This window comes from Conger conger, chromosome 17 (assembly GCF_963514075.1).
Source record: "Conger conger chromosome 17, fConCon1.1, whole genome shotgun sequence".
NCBI classification, from domain to species: domain Eukaryota; kingdom Metazoa; phylum Chordata; class Actinopteri; order Anguilliformes; family Congridae; genus Conger; species Conger conger.
The window spans coordinates 12,331,680-12,355,747 of NC_083776.1; the positions used below are offsets into that span (position 1 = coordinate 12,331,680).

The 24,068-nt window shown below is 45.4% G+C and overlaps 3 protein-coding genes across 3 annotated transcripts in view; 2 read left to right on the forward strand and 1 right to left on the reverse strand.

Moving 5' to 3' along the window:
* The window catches only part of LOC133117003 (protein Shroom2-like), a 39,211-nt gene extending 33,025 nt beyond the window's left edge, over positions 1–6,186 (forward strand). The window contains exons 6-10 of the mRNA XM_061227055.1: positions 99–635; positions 1,565–1,993; positions 2,809–2,965; positions 3,775–4,047; positions 4,500–6,186. Coding sequence (XP_061083039.1) covers positions 99–635; positions 1,565–1,993; positions 2,809–2,965; positions 3,775–4,047; positions 4,500–4,772 — 1,669 coding nt within the window. The 3' untranslated portion in view covers positions 4,773–6,186. The remainder of the gene's footprint in view (positions 1–98; positions 636–1,564; positions 1,994–2,808; positions 2,966–3,774; positions 4,048–4,499) is intronic.
* A 4,270-nt stretch (positions 6,187–10,456) lies between these two features.
* On the forward strand, positions 10,457–11,215 carry cldn34a (claudin 34a). The gene has a single exon (XM_061226912.1). It carries the CDS (start codon positions 10,457–10,459, stop codon positions 11,213–11,215), a length of 759 nt encoding a protein of 252 aa, XP_061082896.1.
* Positions 11,216–22,656: 11,441 nt separating this feature from the next.
* On the reverse strand, positions 22,657–23,554 carry LOC133117032 (putative claudin-24). The gene has a single exon (XM_061227102.1). It carries the CDS (start codon positions 23,552–23,554, stop codon positions 22,889–22,891), a length of 666 nt encoding a protein of 221 aa, XP_061083086.1. The 3' UTR covers positions 22,657–22,888.
* Between the last annotated feature and the right edge of the window lie 514 nt (positions 23,555–24,068).

Genomic DNA, 24,068 nt, shown 5'->3' on the forward strand with positions numbered 1-24,068 from the left:
AGCCATTTTAATACTAATTCAGTCCTAGTTGCTCTTGTAAGTGAAATCGTACTGTGTTTGGGCTGCAGTTGTGTGATGCTGTTGTGTTTGTGTCCCAGGGTGAGTGAGCAGAAGCAGAGGGTTTTGGGAGAGAGACAGAGCCCGTCTCAGCCGGACCGCTTCCCTGAGCTGCCACCAGAGGGCGCCATGAGGGACGACCCAGAGAGCCGAGGAATGGCCGCGCCCCCCGGTCACGGGTTCCCCCATCACCACCGCGACCAGCCAGAGGTCCTGCCTCCTTACCGCGACAGCCAATCCCGCGGCTCCGCTCCGCCGGAGGCGGGCCTGGCGGCACCGAGAGCGCCGCCGCAGCCCAAACCGGAGCGACGCTGGCGCTCTGAAGGCGTTCCCTCCCACTCCCGCCCCCCCCAGAGAGACGCGGGGCCCCAGGAGGAGCGGAGAGCCTCATTCGGAGCCGACGGCTACCTGCGAGATCTACCGCCACCACCTCCCCCGCCTCCGTCCAACCCCTCCTCCCACCCAGCCGCCGAGCTCCGGCCCCCCGTGGATGGGCCCCACCCTCCCTGCCCGCAGCTCCGGCCCCAGAGACCGACGGACCACCCTCCCTCCTCCGCGCTCCACGACGCCCCCTGCAGGTGGGTAACGCGTTGCGACTTTAAGCGCGGTTAGCGCGGCACCTCAGAGCCGCCGCGGACTCTTTACGGTACGGCGGGGACTCTTAATGCCTCCCTGCGGTGATTCCCCTGCGGCTCAGCGCGCCGTCACTGTCTCTGCGCGGCCGAGCGAACGCGTCCCTGTTCAGCCTCGCTGCGTTAGCACCGCTCTGTTTGCTCTTTGTGAGGTTTGTGAACGTGCAAACAAAGCGCTGGCCTAAGAGCGCGCACGCTATCGGGAGGGCGCGTGGGCGCTGTTTGTAGAGCCTTACCATTAGGAAATGCTCTTTAAGACACTGCAGAGCTCTTTTTGCTGTTGATTTACTCTGACTGCAAAATTGCTTTTGGTCTGAAGCTCTTTTGTTCTGAAGCTCTCTGAGGTTCAGAAGTATATTTCCAACTCAGCCAGGCCTCAGGTTTTTTTTTTTGTTTTTTTAGTTTTGTTTTCCTGGCAGTGTGTTCCACATGGAAAAAAAGCTGTAATTTCATAATGTCTTGTGACTGTATGACCCTTAGGTTGGGCTGGACACACCCTTTAGCCTGTACTGTGCAGTGTCTCCCTCGGCCATCTGGGAAGACTGTTAAATGTAGACCTTCTGCTGATAAATTCTTGATCGCTGAAGAATGCTTTTTTTATTGCTTTTTTCCCCTCCCCCCCACCGTTCCGTAGGAGGGTGAAAGCCACAGGATCACCAAAATACTTGTGGGTTTTTGTTTTTTTCTTCGGTCTGTGTTCTTTTTCCACTTGTACTGCCTTGCGCTGGTACAGCGTGCTTATTCCCGGAGCTGGTTGTTGTTTTTGGGAGTTGTCAGCGACGGTGGTTAGTGCTGACTGGGCGTCCGGGGGAGATGTGGTGAGCTCTGCGGAGGGAGACGTTCTCTCTGAGCCGCCCGTGTTTGTGTCTCAGCAGGATGCAGGGTCTGAGTGAGAACAGCAGCAGGGCACCAAAGAAGGTTCCGGTCCCCGTTCCGGTCCGGATTACCAACGAGGCCGAGAGCGACCCGCCCCCCTGGCCGGACGAGCCCCGCCCCCCTGCTGCCATTTACAGGGAGCGCACCAGGGCTGAGGACCAGGACCACACCCACCCGGAAGCCCCGCCCCCTCCGCCAGCCAGCACCAATGGCGTCTCCCCGGAGGAGGAGCGGAGGCGGGAGGCGCTGGCCCGAGACATCGCGGGCCGGGACGGGTCGCTGGCCGACATCCTGGACCGGAGCGGGATGAGGACCACCATGGACCTGATGGAGGGCATCTACCCCCAGGGAGGGGCCCCTCTGGAGGGGCCCCGAAAACCCCCTAGACCCCGACCGCCGCCCCAGGGCCCCCGGGGCTCAGAGAGGAGGTGAGAATGAGAGCACATAAGGATGAAAACAGGCCTTTCAGGCACTTCCTCCAGTCTATAAGCTGTCCAGTGCTGTACTAGCCTGATCTTGAACACCCCAGAGGTCTCTGCAGGTAGCTACGCATGGTCTGGACCCCTGCGCTATGCTTTGACAAGCCCCTTTAAAAAAGGAGGTGAGCATCCCCAGGTCTTATGATAAACCTGTTGAACGGAGCCCCACACAAGAACACAACCTTCTGTCAGTGTGCTTCAGTGTCTTCTGCTGTCTTCACCTTGTCTGATCTCTCCTTTTTAACACAGCTTCTCTCACTGTTGAGCTGATTTGGTGAAAGCCACGGTGTTGTTTGACATGGTTTTAGAAACCAGTGAGGCTTTATTGTGATAACTGAAGCAAAAGTTGCTGAAATCTTTTTTACGTTTTCCTCTCATCACTAATGGCATTGAGGTAAATTAAGTAATTAATGGCAAAAACATGTCTTTGTCATTCAGGGATGGCTATTACGTACCCTGAGCACTGTTGCCACCTGCTGGCCAAGTTCAGCACACCCCTATTTTATTTGTTTATTGCGAATCCATACTGGGGTTCAGAGAGCAGGATAACTGAGTTACTGCACAGAACAGCTCTCTTCAGTCCATGTTCCAGATTTGGGATGGGGGGCAGGTTTTACTGTGCTGATATTTGCTGAGCACTGTGCTGTATTCAAAAATAATTCAGTTGTGATTTTCTAAAACCGCAGATGTAACGAGTTCAAATAAATGTGTATGTTTTTATTTGTGCGTCTCCTCATGCTGAGTGCTCTCTGTCTCCATACCAGGCGTGAGGAGGACAACATGGCCGCCACAGTCGGCCTGGCTACCAGCTCGTCGTACTACATCGTATCTGCTCCCAAGGCAGAGATGCTGATGAAGATGAAGGACGTGCCGGGCTCTGACTCCGAGGAAGAGCTGGACATGGACCTGGCCCACAAGAAGGTAGGAGTGTGCATGCTGTCACTCTGGTTTTAATGCGACAGCCTTTCCCGTGAACAGCTCTGTTCAGCAGCGTGTACCCTCTCCCTGATAGGACCATAGCAGAGCGCGTACCCTCTCCCTGATAGGACCAGAGCAGAGCGTGTACCCTCTCCCTGATAGGACTAGAGCAGCGTGTACCCTCTCCCTGATAGGACCATAGCAGAGCGCGTACCCTCTCCCTGATGGGACCAGAGCAGAGCATGTACCCTCTCCCTGATAGGACCAGAGCAGCATGTACCCTCTCCCTGATAGGACTTGAGCAGCATGTACCCTCTCCCTGATAGGACCAGAGCAGAGCGTGTACCCTCTCCCTGATAGGACCATAGCAGAGCGCATACCCTCTCCCTGATAGGACCAGAGCAGAGCATGTACCCTCTCCCTGATAGGACTTGAGCAGCATGTACCCTCTCCCTGATGGGACCAGAGCAGAGCGTGTACCCTCTCCCTGATGGGACCAGAGCAGAGCGTGTACCCTCTCCCTGATAGGACCAGAGCAGCGTGTACCCTCTCCCTGATAGGACCAGAGCAGAGCGTGTACCCTCTCCCTGATGGGACCAGAGCAGCATGTACCCTCTCCCTGATAGGACCAGAGCAGCGTGTACCCTCTCCCTGATGGGACCAGAGCAGCATGTACCCTCTCCCTGATAGGACCAGAGCAGAGCGTGTACCCTCTCCCTGATGGGACCAGAGCAGAGCGCGTACCCTCTCCCTGATAGGACTAGAGCAGCGTATACCCTCTCCCTGATGGTGCCTCTCTTGTCTCCCGGCAGCACCAGCTGATTGACAGCCTGAGCAGGAAGCTGCAGGTGCTGAGGGAGGTGCGAGAGAGCCTCCTGGAGGACGTGAGGAGTAACAACGCTCTGGGGGAGGAGGTGGAGAGCAGCGTGGAGCAGGTGTGCAGGCCCAACGAGCTGGACAAGTTCCGCATGTTCGTGGGGGACCTGGACAAGGTGGTGAGCCTGCTGCTCTCTCTCTCCGGAAGGCTCGCCCGCGTGGAGAACGCCCTCAACAGCCTGCAGGGCGACTCTGACCCGGAGGAGAGGGTAGGAACTGCAGGGACCGAGTGTGTGAGAGTGTGAGTGTGAGTGTGAGTGTGAGTGTGAGTGTGAGTGTGAGTGTGAGTGTGAGTGTGAGTGTGAGTGAGTGAATGAGTGAGAGTGTGAGTGTGAGTGTGAGTGTGAGTGTGAGTGTGAGTGTGAGTGTGAGTGTGAGTGTGAGTGTGAGTGTGAGTGTGTGTGTGTGTGTGTGTGAGTGTGAGGGTGTGAGAGAGAGAGAGTGTGTGTCTGTGTGTGTGTGTGTGTGGGGGGGGGGGGGCTGTTTGCTTGAAGTGAAATTCTTACACCATTGCCAAATCTTGAAATGAGTCAACCTACCTGTCAATATTTGCCCAAAGAGACACAGTGGGGGTGTGTGCATAATCGGTGCATAATCTGAGTGTGGTTTAAGTATACGAGAAGTCTATACTTTCTGTTTATTTTATCCTCTTACCCCGCAGCGCACGCTGACGGAGAAACGCTCGCTGCTCATCCGGCAGCACGAGGACGCGAAGGAGCTGAAGGAGAACCTGGACCGCCGCGAACGCGTCGTCTCCGGCATCCTGAGCAGCCAGCTGAGCGAGGAGGGCCTGACCGACTTCCGCCATTTTGTCAAGATGAAGGCGGAGCTCACCATCGAGCGGCGCAAGCTGGACGACAAGATCAAGCTGGGCGAGGAGCAGCTCAAGTGCCTGACGGACAGCCTGCCGCCCGAGCAGAGGCCGCCGTTCTGACCCCCTGCAGTGAGTCCCCCGGGCCTCCGGGGGGCGACGGACCGGTCACGCACAGCAAAACACCTTTTTTGTAATCCGTTACTTCTCATTTTTTTAATGGTTGTTTTTGAACTCCTCACAAAGTGACTTCAAACGGAGCACCTGAAAAGGGACCAATCCTGCAATGGTGGTCGCTCCGATATGATTCATTCAGGGATACATTAACCCCCCCTCACTGAGGGGCAACGGACTCTGTGAATAAAAGACTTTGCAGACTGAGGCATCGTTCATCTACATCGTTCATCCTTGTCTATATACCGTTTTAAGAAAACATTGATATGTCAGTTTTAGTAATTTATTGTAGGCTTATGAATGTATGCAGATGAATTGGAGTATGTTACCCCTTACAGCAAAGAGTACACTATATCACATCGTTTAGCATTGCCAACATGCCTGTAATGAGCTGTCCTTATTCATGGAGGAATCCCAGATTGCATAAAGCTCACAGGAAACATGCAGCAGTATCTCAGCTAAGGGTTGCTGTTCTGGATGTTGATCTCTGTCTTTCCCCTGTCTTCCCCCTGTGTTTGCTGAAAGAACGTATGTTTAAGCCAATTTAACATAAGCCTTGGCAGACCCTGGTACCTACAGCCAGTGCTCTGCTGCCAATGCTAGTGTACAGCAGATATCAGCATAGTGAGAAAAGCCAGATTGCACTTTACCCTGGAGTACTCCAGCTCTCCCTGCAGTCCGTATCTGTCCCTAAGAGCTCCGTCTCATCTGTGCAGGTCAAGGGTTAGTGTGCGTGTATCGCATCAGATCAGCACGCCCAGTCGTATGATCCCCCTTTATGTAACTTTTACAGCACATTGCAATAGCCAGCAGGGTTGAAGATTAGTCTTTAATGTCATGTGTTATCAGTCTTCACCGTAAGCCATGTTGGGCTACACACAGTGGGATTCAGAGGCATGCTACAGTTGAAGCATACAGTAAGGTCAACACTACCTCCGTGTGTTATTGTTGTGTTCTTAATGGTCGTTATTGTACACTACTTTGTTCGCTCACCCAGGTCACTTCCACAGTGTGTGCTGTACACGTTGGTTTTTTTTTTTACACAAAGGTATTTTACACAGGTCGTGTTGTGGTTCAGTTCGTCGGTCGTGTGCGAGATGTTACAGCCTGTTTTGGGACTCTGGTTCTGAGACCAGTAGGCAGCCGGGTTTCATAGAGGAGTCCGCCCACCAAAGGAAGCATCAGAAGCAGAACCGGTGCAGAAAAAGGATCGGAGGACTAGAGAACTCATCTCTGACAGACAGGTTTCTGCTGCCCTGTCTGCTTTCGGTTCAAAGTTCACCAGCCATTTGTAATTAATGTATTGCAATCCTTTGTCCTGAGCTCTTATTTAATGCAAATAAATACTTGCTGATGAACCTGACATGAAGCCTGACGTATTGAACAGAGAAGGGTCTTTCCTGACCAAAGCTCAAATCTTTGTATACTGATATTCACAGCTCTACCCAGAATCCTCACTGTTACTTCATTTCCTGTTTTCATATTTTAAAAATGCGACACGGATGGTGCAGTGGGTCCTGGGTTCGAATCCCTGTCGGCCGGGGCCTCTGTGCAGAGTTTGCATGTTCTCCCCGTGTTTGCGTGGGTTTCCTCTGGGTACTCCGGTTTCCTCCCACAGTCTAAAGACATGCAGGTTAGACTGATTGGAGAGTCTAAATTGCCCATAGGTATGAGTGTGTGAGTGACTGGCGACCTGTCCAGGGTGTATTCCCGCCTTTCGCCCAATGTATGCTGGGATAGGCTCCAGCCCCCCTGCGACCCTGTTCAGGATAAGCGGGTTAGGATAATGAATGAATGAATGAATATTAAAAAATATTTTTTGTTACTGAGTGAAGACTACACCGGCCACATCGAAATGACATGTATGTAATGGCCTGTTTCCATTACGACAGGGTATGAGCCATCATGATTATGAGCAGATCCTCATTCAGTTTCACTCCAAAGATCTGGCATATTGAGTCTCAGAGGCTACAGCAGTACTCCTGTGCAAACTGAGCAAACTCTCCCAGGGCCACCTGTATTTAGAAGTGCGTGCGTGTGTGTGTTGTATGAACATGCACTTACCTTTAACACCGCTGTTACTGTACATCCGATTAACGTTTCAATATCAGCTGCCCGTATGGCAACTGAAAGTCACATGTTTACCTTTATCAACTGCATATATGTAACTTTTAAATATTTAAAATTCCTGTTTTAATTATTTTGAAATGCCAGGGACAAAATTTTAATATAATGTTGGATCCGGCATTGTTAACCGTTGATACTCATAAAATCCCGTGTCACAATGGATATGTCTGTATTACCTTAACCTCCTGAGACCCTGCGTACTTTTAATTTACATTTTGTCTTCGCTGAGCTCTATACAGTATTTCTCTTACCATAAGGAACGTTTAATTAAAATTAAATATATATTTAGAAAATATTTTCTCTGCAACATGACATCCAAGACACAGTATTATGTGTGGATCCTGTATTACATGACATTATATTACATTAAAGGCATTTAACAGACCCTCTTATCCAGAGCGATGTACGATGAAGTGACAAGGAAATCCTCACGACAAAGGAAAATATAACCTAAGGAAGCCTCTGGTGTGTAATTGTGCCTCTGCGTCTCCCGGCCCTTTCTGCGTGGGCAGGCGGGTTTGTGCGATTAGTTGATCATTAAACCAAGGCGTAATCGTGCCTATATTTACTCTTGAGGATAGGAAGACGAGGAACTGGTTCTCTTTACCACGGAGCTAACGACGGTCGAAAGGGCAGGTTGCATGTGAAGAGGTGTTCCTTGGTGGTTGACCGTTGATGCCCTGGGACTGTAGGTGTGCTGGAGCCACAGCTGATCCAGGTAAACCTCGGGTAAAGCGCTATGCAGCCGTGGTAACGCCACGCTATCGTGCGGCACACTTCTGTGCTCACATCCTGCCTGCAAGTCCTGTCACTGGTTCTGAAAAAGGATCTATTGGAGTATACCTTTCAGGTGATATCTGGAGGAAAAGACGTCAGAAGTGGGTTTGTATTGTTTGTGGATAAGGAGAAGTTTTTTTAATCTTGAGTATCTGTACTGCTTGTATTTTCTTCAGCCAAAGGTGGTCTGGATTTTATTGATGGTTCAGCAAAGATAGTAATAGTGTTTCTCTTTTGAGATCTTCCTTTTATTGGAGGAGCAAAAATGAGTGTGATTTGTATCTTCACTTAATTTTATCTAAAATATATTGGATACACCCTATTTCACAGCACAAATAATAATAATAAATAATGCCTTATTTTACACCGTATTCTACCAAAGTGAATTTTCAGCCCGGCTTTTAAAACGATTTTAAAATAGAGGAACATGTTGAAAAAGCCATATGTTTAAGTCTTTTAAGATGTATGCACAAGGTGTGCTTTTAATTGCATTGTTCTGTGTGAACCTTAGTGTGTTTATTCTAATGGTGGTCTCAGGTTGCTGGCTTTGTGGCCATGTAGGAAATGCTGCTACAGCAGATGCTCACCACGTCAAAAATATGGAGAATACCAGTGCTATCTGAATGATGACAGTATTAAAGCTTGTGATTCAGATGTCTAGTGGACGTCATTTCATTTACTTGTACTTGTAAGAGTTCATCATTTCTCACCTAGTGATTTGCAGTTCAAAAATTAAAAACACTTTAAAAGCCCAAGTATTTAAACTGAACAATGTTTACAGAACAGAGTTTACAGACTGATCAATGATTTGATGATTTTTATTTGATGAATAAAGTTTGAAATACTGTTAAGTATTTTAACTTGAAAGAACTCACTAAATGGAAATGGAACTCAATGAATCTATGTATCTATGAATCCAGTGATGACCACATCACCTCTCTGTGTTTATTCCATTGGTTGCTTTCATTCCACTGTATCCTCAGCAGATATTTAGGTATGTAATTCAACGACCATGACTCATTTCAAGTAGAATACGGAAATATTTAATCGTATCACTTAATTTGCCATACAAAATTACTTGTATGAATCAATGAAACAATGGAATGGAACAATGAAAGTTCCATATAAAAATAAAGAAAATCCCCTCACACATAATATAAACAGTATTAACTGTATTGTATGAGCCCAAATCCAATGTGTAAATCAGTTGTTTGTTTTCAGGAAAGGTAAGGCACTCCTTCTTACGTTTCGTTTCCTTATTAGTATGGGGCTGTTTAAAAAAATATTGACTCTGTCATCGGCTGTTAGTGATTATCAGTCACCGCAATTATACTAAAGCAATTCTGATACAGTCTTCCTTTTATAATATGTATATTCGTATAAAAAAAGAAAGCTGTGGCATATACAGTAGATCTAGTTTTTCATGGGGAAGCTAATTAATGCCTACATTCAATGAACAATGAAATTATTACATTACATTAATGGCATTTGGAAGACGCTCTTATCCAGAGCGACGTACAGTTGATTAGACTAAGCAGGAGACAATCCTCCCCTGGAGCAATGCAGGGTTAAGGGCCCAACGGCTGTGCGGATCTTATTGTGGCTAGACTGGGGATCGTACCACCGACCTTGCGGGTCCCAGTCATTTACCTCAACCACTACACTACAGGCCGCCTGTCACTTACTTCTCCTTTATGTTAATGAAAAAAGTTAGTGACAAGAGGAAGTTGTTTTACCCTCTGCTGTGTCAGTTTCAGACTGTCCTTTTCTTCTTTTTTTCTTTAAGTACTGATATATTGTAATCTTTGTTCTGTCACCTAAAGATAAGTTAAGAGGAGCGGTGTGTGGCGGTAAGATTCTTTGTTTTCCTCTTATCAGTCTTGCTGTTTTTGTGTCTCTACATTTTGCTTCCTCCACACCTTTCTGCGACAGTGTCATTATATCCCTTATATCCATTTGCACAAATAAACACTCCATGTATAGTCATTTTTAATCCAACATGCTCCATACTCTGTGGAGGGTTTAACTGCATTTTCCCTTTGTACTCTTATGAACAGGGGATTTGGAGCTTCCGAAATTGGAAACGTTGTAGAAATTGAAATTCTTGGTCAGCAAAGTGTAGATGGCTAGTACATGCAAGGTTTGAAAACAATTCTAACCTCTTTTCTTGGGCAGAAAAGAACATGCAGTGCTTCAATCTATAATACAAATAAACAAAACCATGGTGATTGATTTTTTTTAAAGCAATGGTGGTTTATTGTATTTTTTTCTTTCAAAATTCTAAAACATTTGTGCTTTGCTCCCTGAAGCACCTATGACCAGTTTGTTTTGCATTGTTTTGCAATGTGTATCATTAGGGTATTGTTCCTCCATGTGTTTTTCAGACTGCATTGTGTGGTCTCTCTAAAAGTCTCTCTCTCTGTCCCTCCCTCTCTCTCTCTCTCTCTCTCTCTCCCTCCCTCCTTCTCTCTCTCTCTCTCTCTCTCTCTCTCTCTCTCAGGGGGACCCAGGTGTGTTGTTTGTCAGGTTTCCAGGAAACAGTGGGAGGTGTCTGAAATGCGTGGGCCTGGTTTAATGCTGGGAAGGTCTGCTCCCTAAGCTGTTGTACAGTCACAGAGAAATCTCTCTCAGAAGTGCGTTCAGTGGCCTCCTGAACTGAGTGTGCCCTTTGCTGGGAAGATGTCCATCAGGACGGATTACCCAGGAGTTTGAGGACCGGAGCTCCAGCGATGGTGTACCTGGTGCATTCCTCCCACCTGCAGCTTGTGAGCCTGTGGGTGGGGGTTCTGGGGTGGACCCTGACGGGCGTGGCCATGGGGCTGATCCAGTGGAGGGTGTGGCAGGTGGCGGACACGTCTGTGGTCACCTCGGGCGTGGTGTGGGTGGGGATATGGAGGACCTGCTTCCTCAGCAGCGTGCTGGCGGCCGGTGAGAGGGACGGCATGTTCTGCCAGGCGGTGGGCTTCCTGGACCGCTTCGCCCCGCCGGAGATCCCCGCGGCCCAGGCTCTGATGGTGGCGGCCCTGGTGGTGGGCATCGGCGGGAACGGCAGCGCCGTGTTCGCCCTGCGGTGCGTGTACTTCGGCCTGCCGGAGCGGCCTGTCCGCGTGGCCTTCGCCGCGGCGGGGGGCCTCCAGCTCCTGGCCGGGGCCTGCTCTCTCGTGCCCCTCTCCTGGAACCTCAACTCCATCGCGGCCAACCGCACCATCAGCTTCCCGCCCGGCTTCCACGTGCCCCCCGCACCCCTCACGCAGCACGCCGGGGCGGGGATCGGCGTGGGGATGACGGGGGCGCTCCTGGTGCTGTTCAGCGGCCTGGCCTTCCTGTCCTACCGCTTCCCCGTCGCCGTCAGCCCCAAAACGGACCGGGGCAACTTCGACGCCTCCAGCCTCGGCATGTCCATGTCCCTGCAGTCCGTGTCAGCAGGCGATGGGAGCTCTTACCAGGGCAGGGACAACCCAGCCTTCCAGTCACAGGACAGATTATGAGGGCCGGGGTACCGTCTCTGAGAAATCCAAATGACCAAATACACTGCTTTATTTATTAGGCAATTAATGATTGTATTATCATCTTATTATTTAAAATGGTCCGATACAAAAAGTATTCTTCCGAAAAAGCTGTTGAAATTGGGATCTGTACGATCTTTCTTTTCATGGAAATGTGAAAAGGTTTAATGTTACAGAGCTCTCCCTTTCTCTTAAGGACGTTTCCTGCCAAAAAGTACTGACCTGCGTTGTAACAATGATATGCAAAGGACAAAGATTTATTTCCGTTTGTGTATAATGTGCCTTTTATGATTCAGTATGCTGGTTTGTATTGGAGACGCCATGGCAGACGCCTCCGTGCCGGCGTTCCCCGTGGGAAGCGTGTAATTGGGATAGTGTACACACGACGCTCTCCCTAGAGACGGACAGGAGACACTCTTACAGCAGGCTTGAGTCATCGCCCTGCAACCACACCCACGGGACTACAGAAGGCTAATAATCTAATTCGTCCAGATTTTTTGTGTGTAATCAGTTTTCAATTAAGCGCTTTTCATTTAAACATTATGTAACAATTCCTCATACGCTCATGTTTTCACACTCCTATTGTCTACAGCACAGTACGATTTTCAACTGTTGAAAAATGCAATGTTTTAATGTCTTTCTTGTTCATTACTTTCTATATGATGTTTTGAATCAGTGCATTTTTATTTGAGAAAATTATCTATGTATGCAAATACCAGAAAAAGTGAACTACTGCCACATTTTTGCTGGAAAGGCTGAAGGTTATGGAAGGCGCTCCTCGTGATATTGTTTGAGCTTATTACAGTACAAACACATTTTTAATTCCGCTTTAGTTATAGCCTAGTTTGACAGTCAAAGTGTTAAGTCTCAACATACAGCTTCTAGATAAGTTGGCTCTTTGTGTTTCCAATTCTTAGCCAACTGCTGTACAGTGTGGTTCTTTCCAGGTATACACGTGGATAGAGAGAATTTCCTTCATGCCCCAGTAAGTTATTAAACACATGAAGTGTAGTGTAATGGTTTGGGCACTGGACACTGAGGTCGTACCTTCACCTGAACTACTTCAGTATACAGAATTGTATATCCAGCTGTAGAAATTTGTTCGATGTAAGTGAAAATGTATTGTGTAAGTAGCACAAATGAATAAAAGCATCTGCTAAATGCCTGTAATGTAATGTGATGTGATGAGAATGTGAGCCCTGAGTCTCTGTATTCCTGAGTCAATGAGTCCATTCCATAGGCTGCTTTGGCTTTCTGAACTTTACTGTACATAAAATAATCTGTCTATACTGTGGAGCTGACTGTTCCATCACCATGAATCCTTTTAGACTAGCTCAGGATTCCTAAATTAGGCTGAAGATAGAATTTGAGGTAACAGTTTGTGCAAATTGGTCAAAACTGGAATAAAGCATTCCTATACAAATAAGAGTGATTAATGAGTATGTTTAAGCCACATTATGTCAGAAATAACTGTGCATTTAATGGAGAATAAAAGTCCCATGTTCACATTGTGCTTATTGTGCTATATTGCGAACAATATAGGAAAATGAGCTATATTGTTTGCAATATAGTTTGAGAATCACTGACTTCGGTATTGATACTGTATTTGTTTCATTCTAATGCAATGACAATAATCTAGTGGCTGGGTGTCATTCATGGGGTCAGTCATACTGTTTATAAATGGTCTGTAATTCCTACAGGGATCAGCCATTGTGGATGCGACCTCAAATTAAAGCTGACAGTATTTGAACTTGAACGTTAACCTCATATTCATTATTTAATTTCAAATCCAATATGCTGGAATCAAGGCAACAAAAAAAATCTGTCACAGTCCCAATACTTTAGCATTTAAATGAATGTTTATTAAAAAAAATTTGATTTGCTCATCAGAGAAAATCTATAAATCTATCACAACTGGAGCAAGTCTGCGTCCTGGTGCACTGTAAGAGTCCCTTGTATGTGTGGCTCGCGCCCTCGGACGGAGGCTTCGGCAGGTGGAGAGAAGAGGGGGTGATGTGAGGATCCTTCCTCAGCCCACCCACCTCCCCACCTCACCTCCGCCCCATGTGACTTGTGTGGGGGGAGGGGGGGGCTGGCGGCTGGTGGCGGCAGACACGTGAGGCCCAGGCCAAGGGGACCCTGGGTACAAGAATATCACTACGGCGATTGTTCCCCCCGGCAGCCACAGCAGGGGCCAGCCACGTTCGTTTGGGTCAGCATAGTAGGGGGTTGGGGGTGAGGGCGGGGGGGAGGGGGGAGGGAAGTGCCCCAGGCACAATGGGCCTTTTTCTGAAGAGCACTACTCTTTGTATGAGCAGAACTCATGAGGAAGAACAGACGTGACCTGCCCTGCTATTGTTCATGCAGGAAACTGCATAGGCACCGACCATCCAGAGATCGCGCTGCCGGTATGAGTCAGTTTAAACACTTAAGGGGCATACACAGACCATCCTGCAATCACAGTGCCAGGACGAGTCAGTTAAAAAATGTAAGGCGCATACACAGACCATCCTGCAATCACCGTGCCAGGACGAGTCAGTTTAAAAATGTAAGGCCCATACACAGACCATCCTGCAATCACCCTGCCTTTACAAGTATGTTTAAAAATGTAGGTGAGAGCGATTAATATTACATGGTTAATTTCCCCAAAACAATGAGGCACTACCTCAAAAGCTGAATAGCAATTGTGTGTGACTTCATGTTCTGAGGTCAACTTCCTGTTTGTATGTGGTCAAAGTCACATAATCTGAGATGAGGCCAGTTTTATAATTTTTCCTCTTTAAAAAAATAATGGCACTTCACATTATATGTAATAAAACGTTTTGACGTATGAATGTTCAAAATTATATTTTTTTACTGAGTCGAGGAGAGAATAAAGTATCTTTTGATACTTTAGCTACAGTTCTACATCAGTCTGTCAGTCAGTCTGTGCCAAGTTGTCACAACTTTGCCCCACAATAAATTGACTCATCAAGCTTGCTCAAAAATCATTTATTGCCACTGTCATTAACTGGGGAACCAGCATCGGCCGCCCTACCCCTCCCAGATCCAGTCCTGTGAGGAAGTTTGTTTTGGATTTTAAATGATAAAAATCACAATGACTTGGTTGTGTTATTGATAATATTAGTAAAATGTACTTAATTAACGAGCAGCACATTGTTGTGTGACAGTGCAGTGTGTACAGAACATATACTGCATATCTGCAAGGTGAAAGTAATACACAAACCAGTGACCATGTCCAAAAAACAACATATCAAATCTGAACCATGTTTTTTTTTTTCCTACTGCTTAATATCCTACTGCCAAAACAATGGCATGAGTTGTGAGCTATAACAGAAACTCTATCCAGGCTATCCATGGATTTTATATCAAACAAGTGATATCAAGTGGTATCTTACCAGCTGATAAGTATCATTCATTTGAGCTGTATATCATTAGAGATATTACATCTGCTAAAATAGGTTTTTGTTTTTAAGCGTTGTTGTTTCGTTTAGCATTTCTGAACTGCATCTAATCATGAATTGTGCAATGTGTGGTCGTTTCTCTTATTCATAGAATAAGTAATTGTACGCAGGATGGACTTGTAGGTAAAAATCAGTAAGAATTTAAAATAAATTATATAGATATTTTGTCCAAAATGCCTTTTGACTGGCCGTCAGATTTTACAGCATGCAAAGATAGAGTTATCTGTGTGCTCTGTTCAACATCCTTATATCAGCTCAGACAAAAGGATCTATGATACCGTCCCACGCTTGTGATTATGGCTGTAGATTTAGCTGTGATTGGCAAAAAGAGTTTAAGAGCTACTGAATACTGCTGACCCAACATTCATGCACAAAGGAGAGAAACACGAATGACACTGATATGAAGCAGGGTTCAGCCTTGACTGGTGGGTCTCAGTGTTTTGGAGTTTTCACCTTCTGATTTCATCGCTTCATACTTATAATGTTGCTCATATTGTAGCAGTCACCCATTCCCTGGTCCTGCACTGCAAAAAAATGTGTCTTAGCAAGTATTTTATTCTTGTAAATCCCTTTTTTTTTTCTCAAATATAGACTGTATTTAGCATTGTATATGTAGAAATATCAGCTTGTTTAAAGTTAGTTTGCTTGACAAGTGAAATTTTATTAACCCACTGGTAAATCTTTAAATGAGTTAAACTCTCACCTCATATTATTTTTGCCTAATTTAGGATAAAAGTTTTTAAAAAATAAGATCAAAAATTCAAAATAGAAGATGAAAATACTTATTTCTTATTTGGGTTTTTGGAGTGTGGTGGCTAGTTCCCTTTACTGAGTTATTTCGAGATTTTCTCTTATTTTTATTTCGATTTTGCTGCATGAAGAACTTCCACTCTGTTGATTGGAGGTTTATTTGATTTACCTGCTGCTCGGCATGTGGGAATTGGCTCTTAATTAGTCATTGAGGGCAGCCTGGTGCATTCCCCCGTTGCAAATCAGGGCGTGACAACACCCTTCCCTTTGGGCTTAAGAGAGATAGTGACCTGCGCTCACGGGTGATTTCTGATCCTACCGGCTCTGTGTGTAATCCTCATGGCAGCTAACCATTTCAATTGCAAAACTAGGGTGTCTTTAGAGCAGGGGTGTCCAATCTTATCCAGAAAGGGCCGGTGTATGTGCGGGTTGTTGTTTTAGCACAGGACTAAAACATCTGATTCTACTCATCAAGGTTTTAATTAAAGACCACGATTAGTTCATTAGTATAATCAGGTGTGTTACTGCTGGCTTAAAACAAAAACCTGCACCCACGCCGGCCCTTTTAGGATAAGATTGGACACCTCTGCTTTAGAGAATTCTTTGCTTTAGTTTGTGGGCCAATCTGGGATATCGTCAAGACCAGATCATCCAGCATCACATCTGATTTTCCACTGTTATGCTGATGATACGCAGCTGTATGTCTCCGTTGAGCCAGATGACCTAAATGCCACGAGCGTTCTTGCAGCCTGTCTAGCCGACATAAATAAATGGATGGAAAAAAACTTATTGAAATTAAATGAAGAAAAGAGAGGTACTCCTAGTGGGCCCTCAGTCAAAAAGAGACAGTTTGCAAGTTGCAAGCAAAGATTGGAAGTGTGGCCAAACAGACAAAATCTGAGGTCAGAAACTTGGATGTTATCTTGGACGCTGACCTCTATTTTAAATCCCACATAGACAAGGTGACCAGGACTGCCTTTCTTCACCTAAGAAACATAACCAAAGTAAGACCCTTTTTAACTCCCCAAGATGCTGAAAAACTGATACATGCTTTTATCTCAGTTGGCAAATTTAAAAAGCAGCTCAAAATGTTTTCATTTGGCTTTTAATTAATTTTTTACTCATTTTATTATTTTTATTCTTACCTATTACTTAGTGGCACTTTCATACTATTTTATTTACTGTACTATTTTATTTGTTTTATTTTATTTACTTATTTGACTTTTCTACCATTTTATTTGTGTTTTCATGTCAATATACATTGTTTTTTTATTCTCCCTGTTTTTATGTCTTCATTTACATTTGTATCTTTATTCTCCTTGTTTCTATATTTTAAACCTTTATAACTGATCATGATTGCTGTGCTTTTCCTCCGTTTTTGGCTTTTTGTTTGTATTTTTCCTGTTAAGCACTTTGAGCTGCAGTCTGCATGAAAGGTGCTATACAAATAAAGCTATTATTATTATTATTATTATTGATAAAAAATAATTATTATTATTATATAGTTTGAGGGTTATGTAGCCCAGTTAATGGGCTGTGAACATAGAAACAACACCAACTGGCTGGGTTGCCTGTGTCAGGGCTGGTAGTGCCATTCTTTGCCAAAGGCTTTAATTGTAATTCTGCTACCGAGTTTATTATTAATAAAAACACATATACATTCTTCTTTTTGGGGTATCAGAGGGAGAAAAATGAATATTTCATGCAATTTCCTTATTCATTGAAGAGGCTTTTGTTCATTATTAAAGAGGCATTTGTGAGTTCTCAGTTTAAAGTGGACTAGATTCTCCTCCATAAGTGTGGGTGGCAACTGGTTCTCAGGCTTCCTGGGAAGTTGGGATATCTGTACAACCAGAATGTATGTATGGGTGCACATACTGGCCATAGTTAACTGGCATTTATTTTGTCCATAACGAAAATATATTTGTTGCATAAGTCTTTTTGACACATGAATCCTCAAAAAAGACATTGCAGTTCCATTTCATTTTTATCTCTGGATATAATATCCTAACAAAGGTTAGAGATTAGCGGTGTCGCAGATAAGCAAGATGAGAGAAAATGACTATCCGAAGGGAGATCTCTCCACTGCTATCCGAGAGTTAAGATTCACTGAGTGATTAGGGTAAAGTTCCTTGGGAGTGGCTTTATCACATATGGCTGACCTATGATACCCTCATGCATGATTGTAAAATAATACACACTTCATTTTATCTACAGTATGAATGTTTAATGACTTTCTCTGTTGACAACTGCAACAGTTACAACTAACTTTATGTGTTTATGAATCACGTACCTGGAGCTCTCCCATCCTGGAGGTTTTTTACATTACATTACATTAATGGCATTTGGCAGATGCTCTTATCCAGAGTGATGTACAGTTGATTAGATTAAGCAGGAGACAGTCCTCTCCTGGAGCAATGCTGGGTTAAGGGCCTTGATCAGGGGCCCAATGGCCTTACGGATCTTATTTTGGCCACACCGGGGATTGAACCACCGACCATGCGGGTCCCAGTCATGTACCTTAACCACTACGCTACAGGCTGCCCACAAACTGGATTTTCAACCCAGATTTTCACCTGATTCTACTATATAGCCGCTCAGTGAGATCTCTGGCTGTAGAATGAGGTGTGCTTTGTTATGGTTGGAGTAAAAACCTATATCTACAGGAACAGCATTGTTCAGCCCTGTTTTAACCAATCAGGGTTCAAACACTAAAATTTTAGGGCCATCAAAAATAACACACTTTTATGGTTGCAGGCACTAATCCAATTAAGCAAAAGCTAGAAGCTAGATGTCTAAAGGGGTGTGTTCAGATGTTTTGACAAACTGACCTCATATAGCTCAGGTTTTGCCTAAATATAGCCTGCCCTCCCTATGTCCTAGTCCGCAAGAAAACCTTTATTGTTCAATCAAGTGAGAACTGTTATGTCCTGTTCCCTGAGCACTCCTCCACACTGCCCGACATCATGAAGGCCCTGGCATTTCTTCTAAAGTGTGTGCTTCTAAAGTAGGACCAAACTACAGTTAGTAAACTTTATAATATAGTCTTGATATCATTCAAAGGAAACCCCATGAACAGGTGATAATGAGCAGGGGGAAGCTGGTTATCTGCAGTTACTACCTGCCTCCACTCCACTGCTTATTGCCTCCTCTGTTGTGGATTCTGGAGAGCACAGACATGCAGGCGTTCTCCTCTGAAGCCCACCATGTTCCTGCCATTCCTTATCGCATTGTGGCCGACAAGTCAGTCTCACACAGACGTGAGACCCATTCCCACAGATTAACAATGATTGCCCAATGCACTGTATCAGTGCCTTAACAGATACTAGATCGTGGGGCACTTCCATGCATTAGAACAGTACGTTAACAGATACCAGATCAAGAGACTAATCCATGCACCAGAACAGTGCCTTAACAGATATCAGATCATGGGGCACGTTCATGCACTCAGAGGATATTGTATTTGTGACCATTTCTGGTGGAAACCGCAGCCTTTAGTAAAATCCTGGAGATGGGGTGATCACAGTCAAACTGCTGACCTGTAGGTATGCAATCTCACTTGTAAAACCAGACTGATAATAGGCTTTCATGACTCCCGACAGAGGCACCAGCAGGTTTCTATGTCGTGGTACATCAATGTCCTAATGCATTTCTATCGCAGCTGTTAACACCTATGTGTGCATTAATTGCTCTCGCAGGAAACAAACAAAGGATTTTTTTCAGTTGCTGCCTGGCAACTTTGGACACCTTCTGTGATCGTAGTGTTCAGCGTCGCTGTCAAAACAAACCTCAAGCACAGGTGGACGCCACATAACATTGTAGCTGGTTGTACTCAAACACACACACAGAGACACACACACAGGGGTGGCAATGAGATACTTTGGAGATTTATAGGTGAGAAGATTTCCCTTTTTATTGGAAATATGCTGCACTGTGCAATGCCAATTGCCTGCTAATTGGTGTTCCGGCAGCAGGTAGAACAGGAGCACCTTGCTTCGGTGCAAGGTGCTATTTGTGAGTGATCTGCTTGCTTGAACTGGGACTGGGCATGACATCCAATACTCAGGGTGAGGTCTGAGGGAAACTCTGAATCCAAACTACGACTACTAACTGCTACACCATCTCTGTGGTAGGCTACAGAAAATTGATGCATGGTCATTACAAGGAAATTAGAATTCATGCCAGGAATCAGGATGTACAGGAATATTATAGCTTGCACGGGTATGAACGCAGATCCAAACGTAAAAAAGGAAACGAACTGTTTGAAATTAACAATAGCGTGTCGCAATCGTGAATCAGCCGTATGTCACGTGACATTACATTTCCTAACACGTCCAGTATTGTCGTCATTGGAGTGACAATTGATCGCTCAGTGTGACATACGCCGACGCCTCCACGTGCCCCTCTGAAGCTGAGCCTCCCACGGCGTGTAAAAAGATGGAGCGATTTCCATACAATCATAGAGCTGTTCCATTGTGTGGCCACCACACAAAGCGCTTTCAGACGACCGCATGATGCGTACAGACTGTGGGATGCAGCGTTTTCAAAGTCAGCCGCGGTCAGCGTGAGAAGATTCCGGAGGGCACTTTGTGCAGTCATGTGGCCCACTGTCGTAAAGTTTGTTTTATATTGGGATTGTCAGACTGAAAACTAATTCTCTATCAGCATAAGACCTACGACCCAGATTCATACATTCTGTTCTCTGCATTGGCTTGGCAGTCTGGCGTTAACTTTGCCGCGTCGTATTTCTTAGACAAAATATAGGTGAGAGCGGGGCATATTGTCACACTTTTCACTCTTTCTTACATTTCTTGGATGAAATATAGCACAATAAATTGAATAACTGTTTCATTCATTCAACTGTACCAGATGAATGAATGAAGTCTCAGGCACATATTTTGTACTCATTGGCCTACATATTCGGATCTTATTTCGCTACAGAGTTATAGACCGTTAAGTAGACTGTGTGCACTTATGACAAGTTGCCCCATCAGTGAGTAAGTTGCCACATTGGATTCTTCAACAAATAAGAATGCAGCCAGCCATTTTTTTCATTTACGGGTACCCCCGTTATTGTCCGCAGCGAAAGTCTGCGACCATCATCTCCATGATGAACTATGGCAGTACATCCCCATTTACCCCGCAATTCACGTCAGTAATCTCTGCGACGAATCAACAATCTCCGAAATGAACAACAGCAGAACACTGGCATAACTATATTTACAATAACATTACAAGAAATATAGATGCTGATTATACAATACCAGAGAGATTTTTGAGCAAGGTCTATGGGTTAATTTATGGTGGGGAAAAGTTATGAGAACTTGCTCCAAACTGACATGTGTTTAGGGCTAAATGTTTTGTATATCATTTGTACCAAATAAAGTTGTATTACATAAAATGTAAAAGTTTTTTTTTTTTTTTTTTTACTTTTGAAGACGAGACATCCTAATCTGTGATTTTGACCACATGTAAACAGGACATTGACCTCAGAATATTAAAAATGGCTATTCAATTTTTGAGGTATTGCCTCTTCCATTTCATAAGTTTGATCATAATATATTGCTAAAAAACAAAAACATACCAATATTGTGACATACAGGCTGTGGAAATGTCATAGCTGAGGCCTTTTTAAGAGTAATACAATTTAAATTACAAGTTGAAACAAAAGCACATAGGCTATGTATCTGTGCATTAGGTTATTAAAAAAAACTAAAAACATTTTAATGGAGGCTATGCTATCAATTGTTAACTGTTAATATTTTTTACGCATAATATTTGCACTACAAAAACACAGGTAAACACACAGAGATATGTGAACACCATTTTTAATTACTTCAACACAATTACTTTATATTGTGTTCATAAGTACAATTCAGTTAATCCATAAAACCATTTAGTCATGTTACCAGGAAATTCTGGTATGTAGTCTGAGTTACAAGAAAATGGGAATCACATGACATTGCCAATCTATTTATTTTTCCAGAGGTCAGGTACACCCTGCCTCACCCTTTCTCTGGCTTGTCCAGTCTGCACAGGAATGCTGCATTGTGAAAACCAACACAGAGGCCAGCATTCAACCAACATTTATCCTTAACTTTGATTTATGAGTGCGAATGTTATACGTGTCCCACACTCGGTTTGGGCAATTATAGTGATTGCTGAACTGTTTGTGATAACTAGTCTTCAGTACAATATTTAGTCAAGGTTAAGAACAAATGCTGATTGAGTGGGAGTATCTAAAGATACAGTAGTAGTTTCTTTGGGTTACAGTGCGAATAACCATTCAGATATATGGTTTTCTTTCTAGTATTTACAAGTCATTCCTACCAAGAGTGATTTGCACAGCTTATGTTTTGTTACAGATCGATTTATTCTGCAGGATTTTTACTGAAGCCGTTCATACTAGCTAGCACCTAGATGATGGGTACAACTGCAGTGCACGACTTGGGAACTGAAACTGCAACCACTGAGTTACAAGTCCAGTCACCTAACCACTGTACCACACAATGCTGCCAGACCCATTTACCGTGAATGGGCCATACAGAAAGAATAGAACTCTTCATTAAAAAAAAAAACTAAATTAAACAGGAAAACAATAAAATGTAGTGTTGGAAAATTGAGCTTCATGTGCAGTATGTGCATTTAGCATCTTAATCTGATTATACAGTATTTACAGTGTACATTTGATGGTCCTTCAGCTTATTATTGTGCACAATAAAGTGGCGATTATTTAAAACAAAATCATTTTCATGATCTGTGTTGTAATTTTTTGCATTTTCATGCAGAAATCAACCAAAATAAATAGAGACACAATGAACATCATAAACAGGAGAACAACAAATAAACAAACAAACAAACAAAAAAGAGGAAGCAGCAGAATATGTATACGCTCAGTGAGCACTTTATGAGGTATTTATTTTTTCAAGCTTTTGCATGAAAATCCCAGGAAATCAGCAATTTCTGAGATACTTAAACCACCTATCTGGCAACAACAATCATTCCACGGTCCCAAGTCACTTAGATTACATTTCTACCCCATTCTGACATTTGGTCTGAAAAACAACTGAACCTCTTGACCATATTTACATGATTTTATGCATTTAGTTGCTGCCACAATATTGGCTGATTAAATATTTGCATTAACAAGCAGGTGTACAGGACTACCTAATAAAGTTGTCACTGAGTGTATATTCAAGCATTCAAGCATTTATATATTTTGATATCAGAAATTAATTCCAATAGTTTAATTAGTATTGTCCTTAGAAGTGTCCTATGTACAGTACCATGAGACGAGACAGACTAGCATGCTAAAGCTAACAAAAATAAGACAGGAGTCCAGGTTTGGGAGGGAAGGAGAGAGGTGAGAGAAGAGAGGAAGAAAGCAAGCAAAGAGAGAAAGAAAAATCAGTGATGAAGTGATTCAGTTTCTGCTCTCTGTTCAGACGTACTCTGACTTGGTCCCAGAGGAACGATGGGCTGCCCGGCTCACAGGTGTCTGTAGGGGGGTGGGCTCAATGCGGGGACGCCCCTGACAGAACAGCGCGGAGCCCACCAGCAAGGCCCCGGCCAGCAGGTGGAGGATCCCGGCCGCCCAGCCGCAGAACAGGGCGCTCCCAAACTCCCAGCGTGGCACCACGTCCGGCATGGACTCGTCAAAGAAGCGCAGCACCGTCAGGTGGGCCATGTAGCACACCGGGACCAGCCCCACCACGCCGGCCGCCAGGCAGAACACCCCCCCCAGGAGCTTGGATGCCCTCTTGGCCTCCTGGGCCCGCAGGCCCCTGCAGCTGTGCACCAGGTGGAGGCCGGGCACGGCCAGCGTCAGCCCCAGCAGCCCGGAGCCCAGGGCCGTGCACATGAGGGCCCGGGCCAGCCGGATGTCCGGGGGCAGGCCCAGCTGGCTGCTGTAGGGCCTGCACTGCGTGGCCCCCAGCTCCTGCACCACGCAGGTCTCCCACAGGCCCAGCTCGTAGCTCTCGGTGGGCAGCAGGCTGGTGGAGAGAGTCAGCCACTGCGACGTGACGGTGGAGGCTAACGTGCACAGCCAGGCCACCGTGGAGAGGAACGTCCCCGCCAGCTCCAGGGCCCGCGCGCCCCGGTCCATCCCGCTCCGGCGCCCGCAAACCGCCCTCTCTCCCACCCTGCAGGAGCCCCACTGCCTCCCCCTCCCTCTGCCCCCCTCTCCAAAATGTCTACGTCTCTCGTGGGCCGGTGAGCTCTTTCTCCTAGCGCTGCGGTGGATGTTGTCTGCGGCGATGCTGCTTCAGCTCTAGGTTGGGACGGCCACCATCAGAATCGGTCCCCGCTGCGATCGGAAGAGCACATCGTCTGCGAGTGAGACAGCTCGGCCACAGTGCTGAGGGCTGGAGCGCCGTAGCTAATGTAAGAGGCGAAGGCTACGTCCACAAAACAACAAGCTCATTCACACTCACGGCAGGGCGCGGGACGCTGCTAAAACGCAGACAGGATGTTATTAATATGCAGATCTTCGTCATTTCTGGACTCTGGTCAAGAAGCTCTCATTTCATTTCATTGTTGTTTTTTTTTCTTTTGTTTTTTACCACTCGCCTGATTTTGCTTTTTCCGTGGTTTCTCCTGCTTGGGAATGTGAGGGACAT

What these genes read in the sequence shown, in the direction of transcription:
- cldn34a (XM_061226912.1), top strand. Translation starts at nt 10,457, where the DNA reads ATGGTGTACCTGGTGCATTCCTCCCACCTGCAGCTTGTGAGCCTGTGG.
- LOC133117032 (XM_061227102.1), bottom strand. Translation starts at nt 23,554, where the DNA reads ATGGACCGGGGCGCGCGGGCCCTGGAGCTGGCGGGGACGTTCCTCTCC.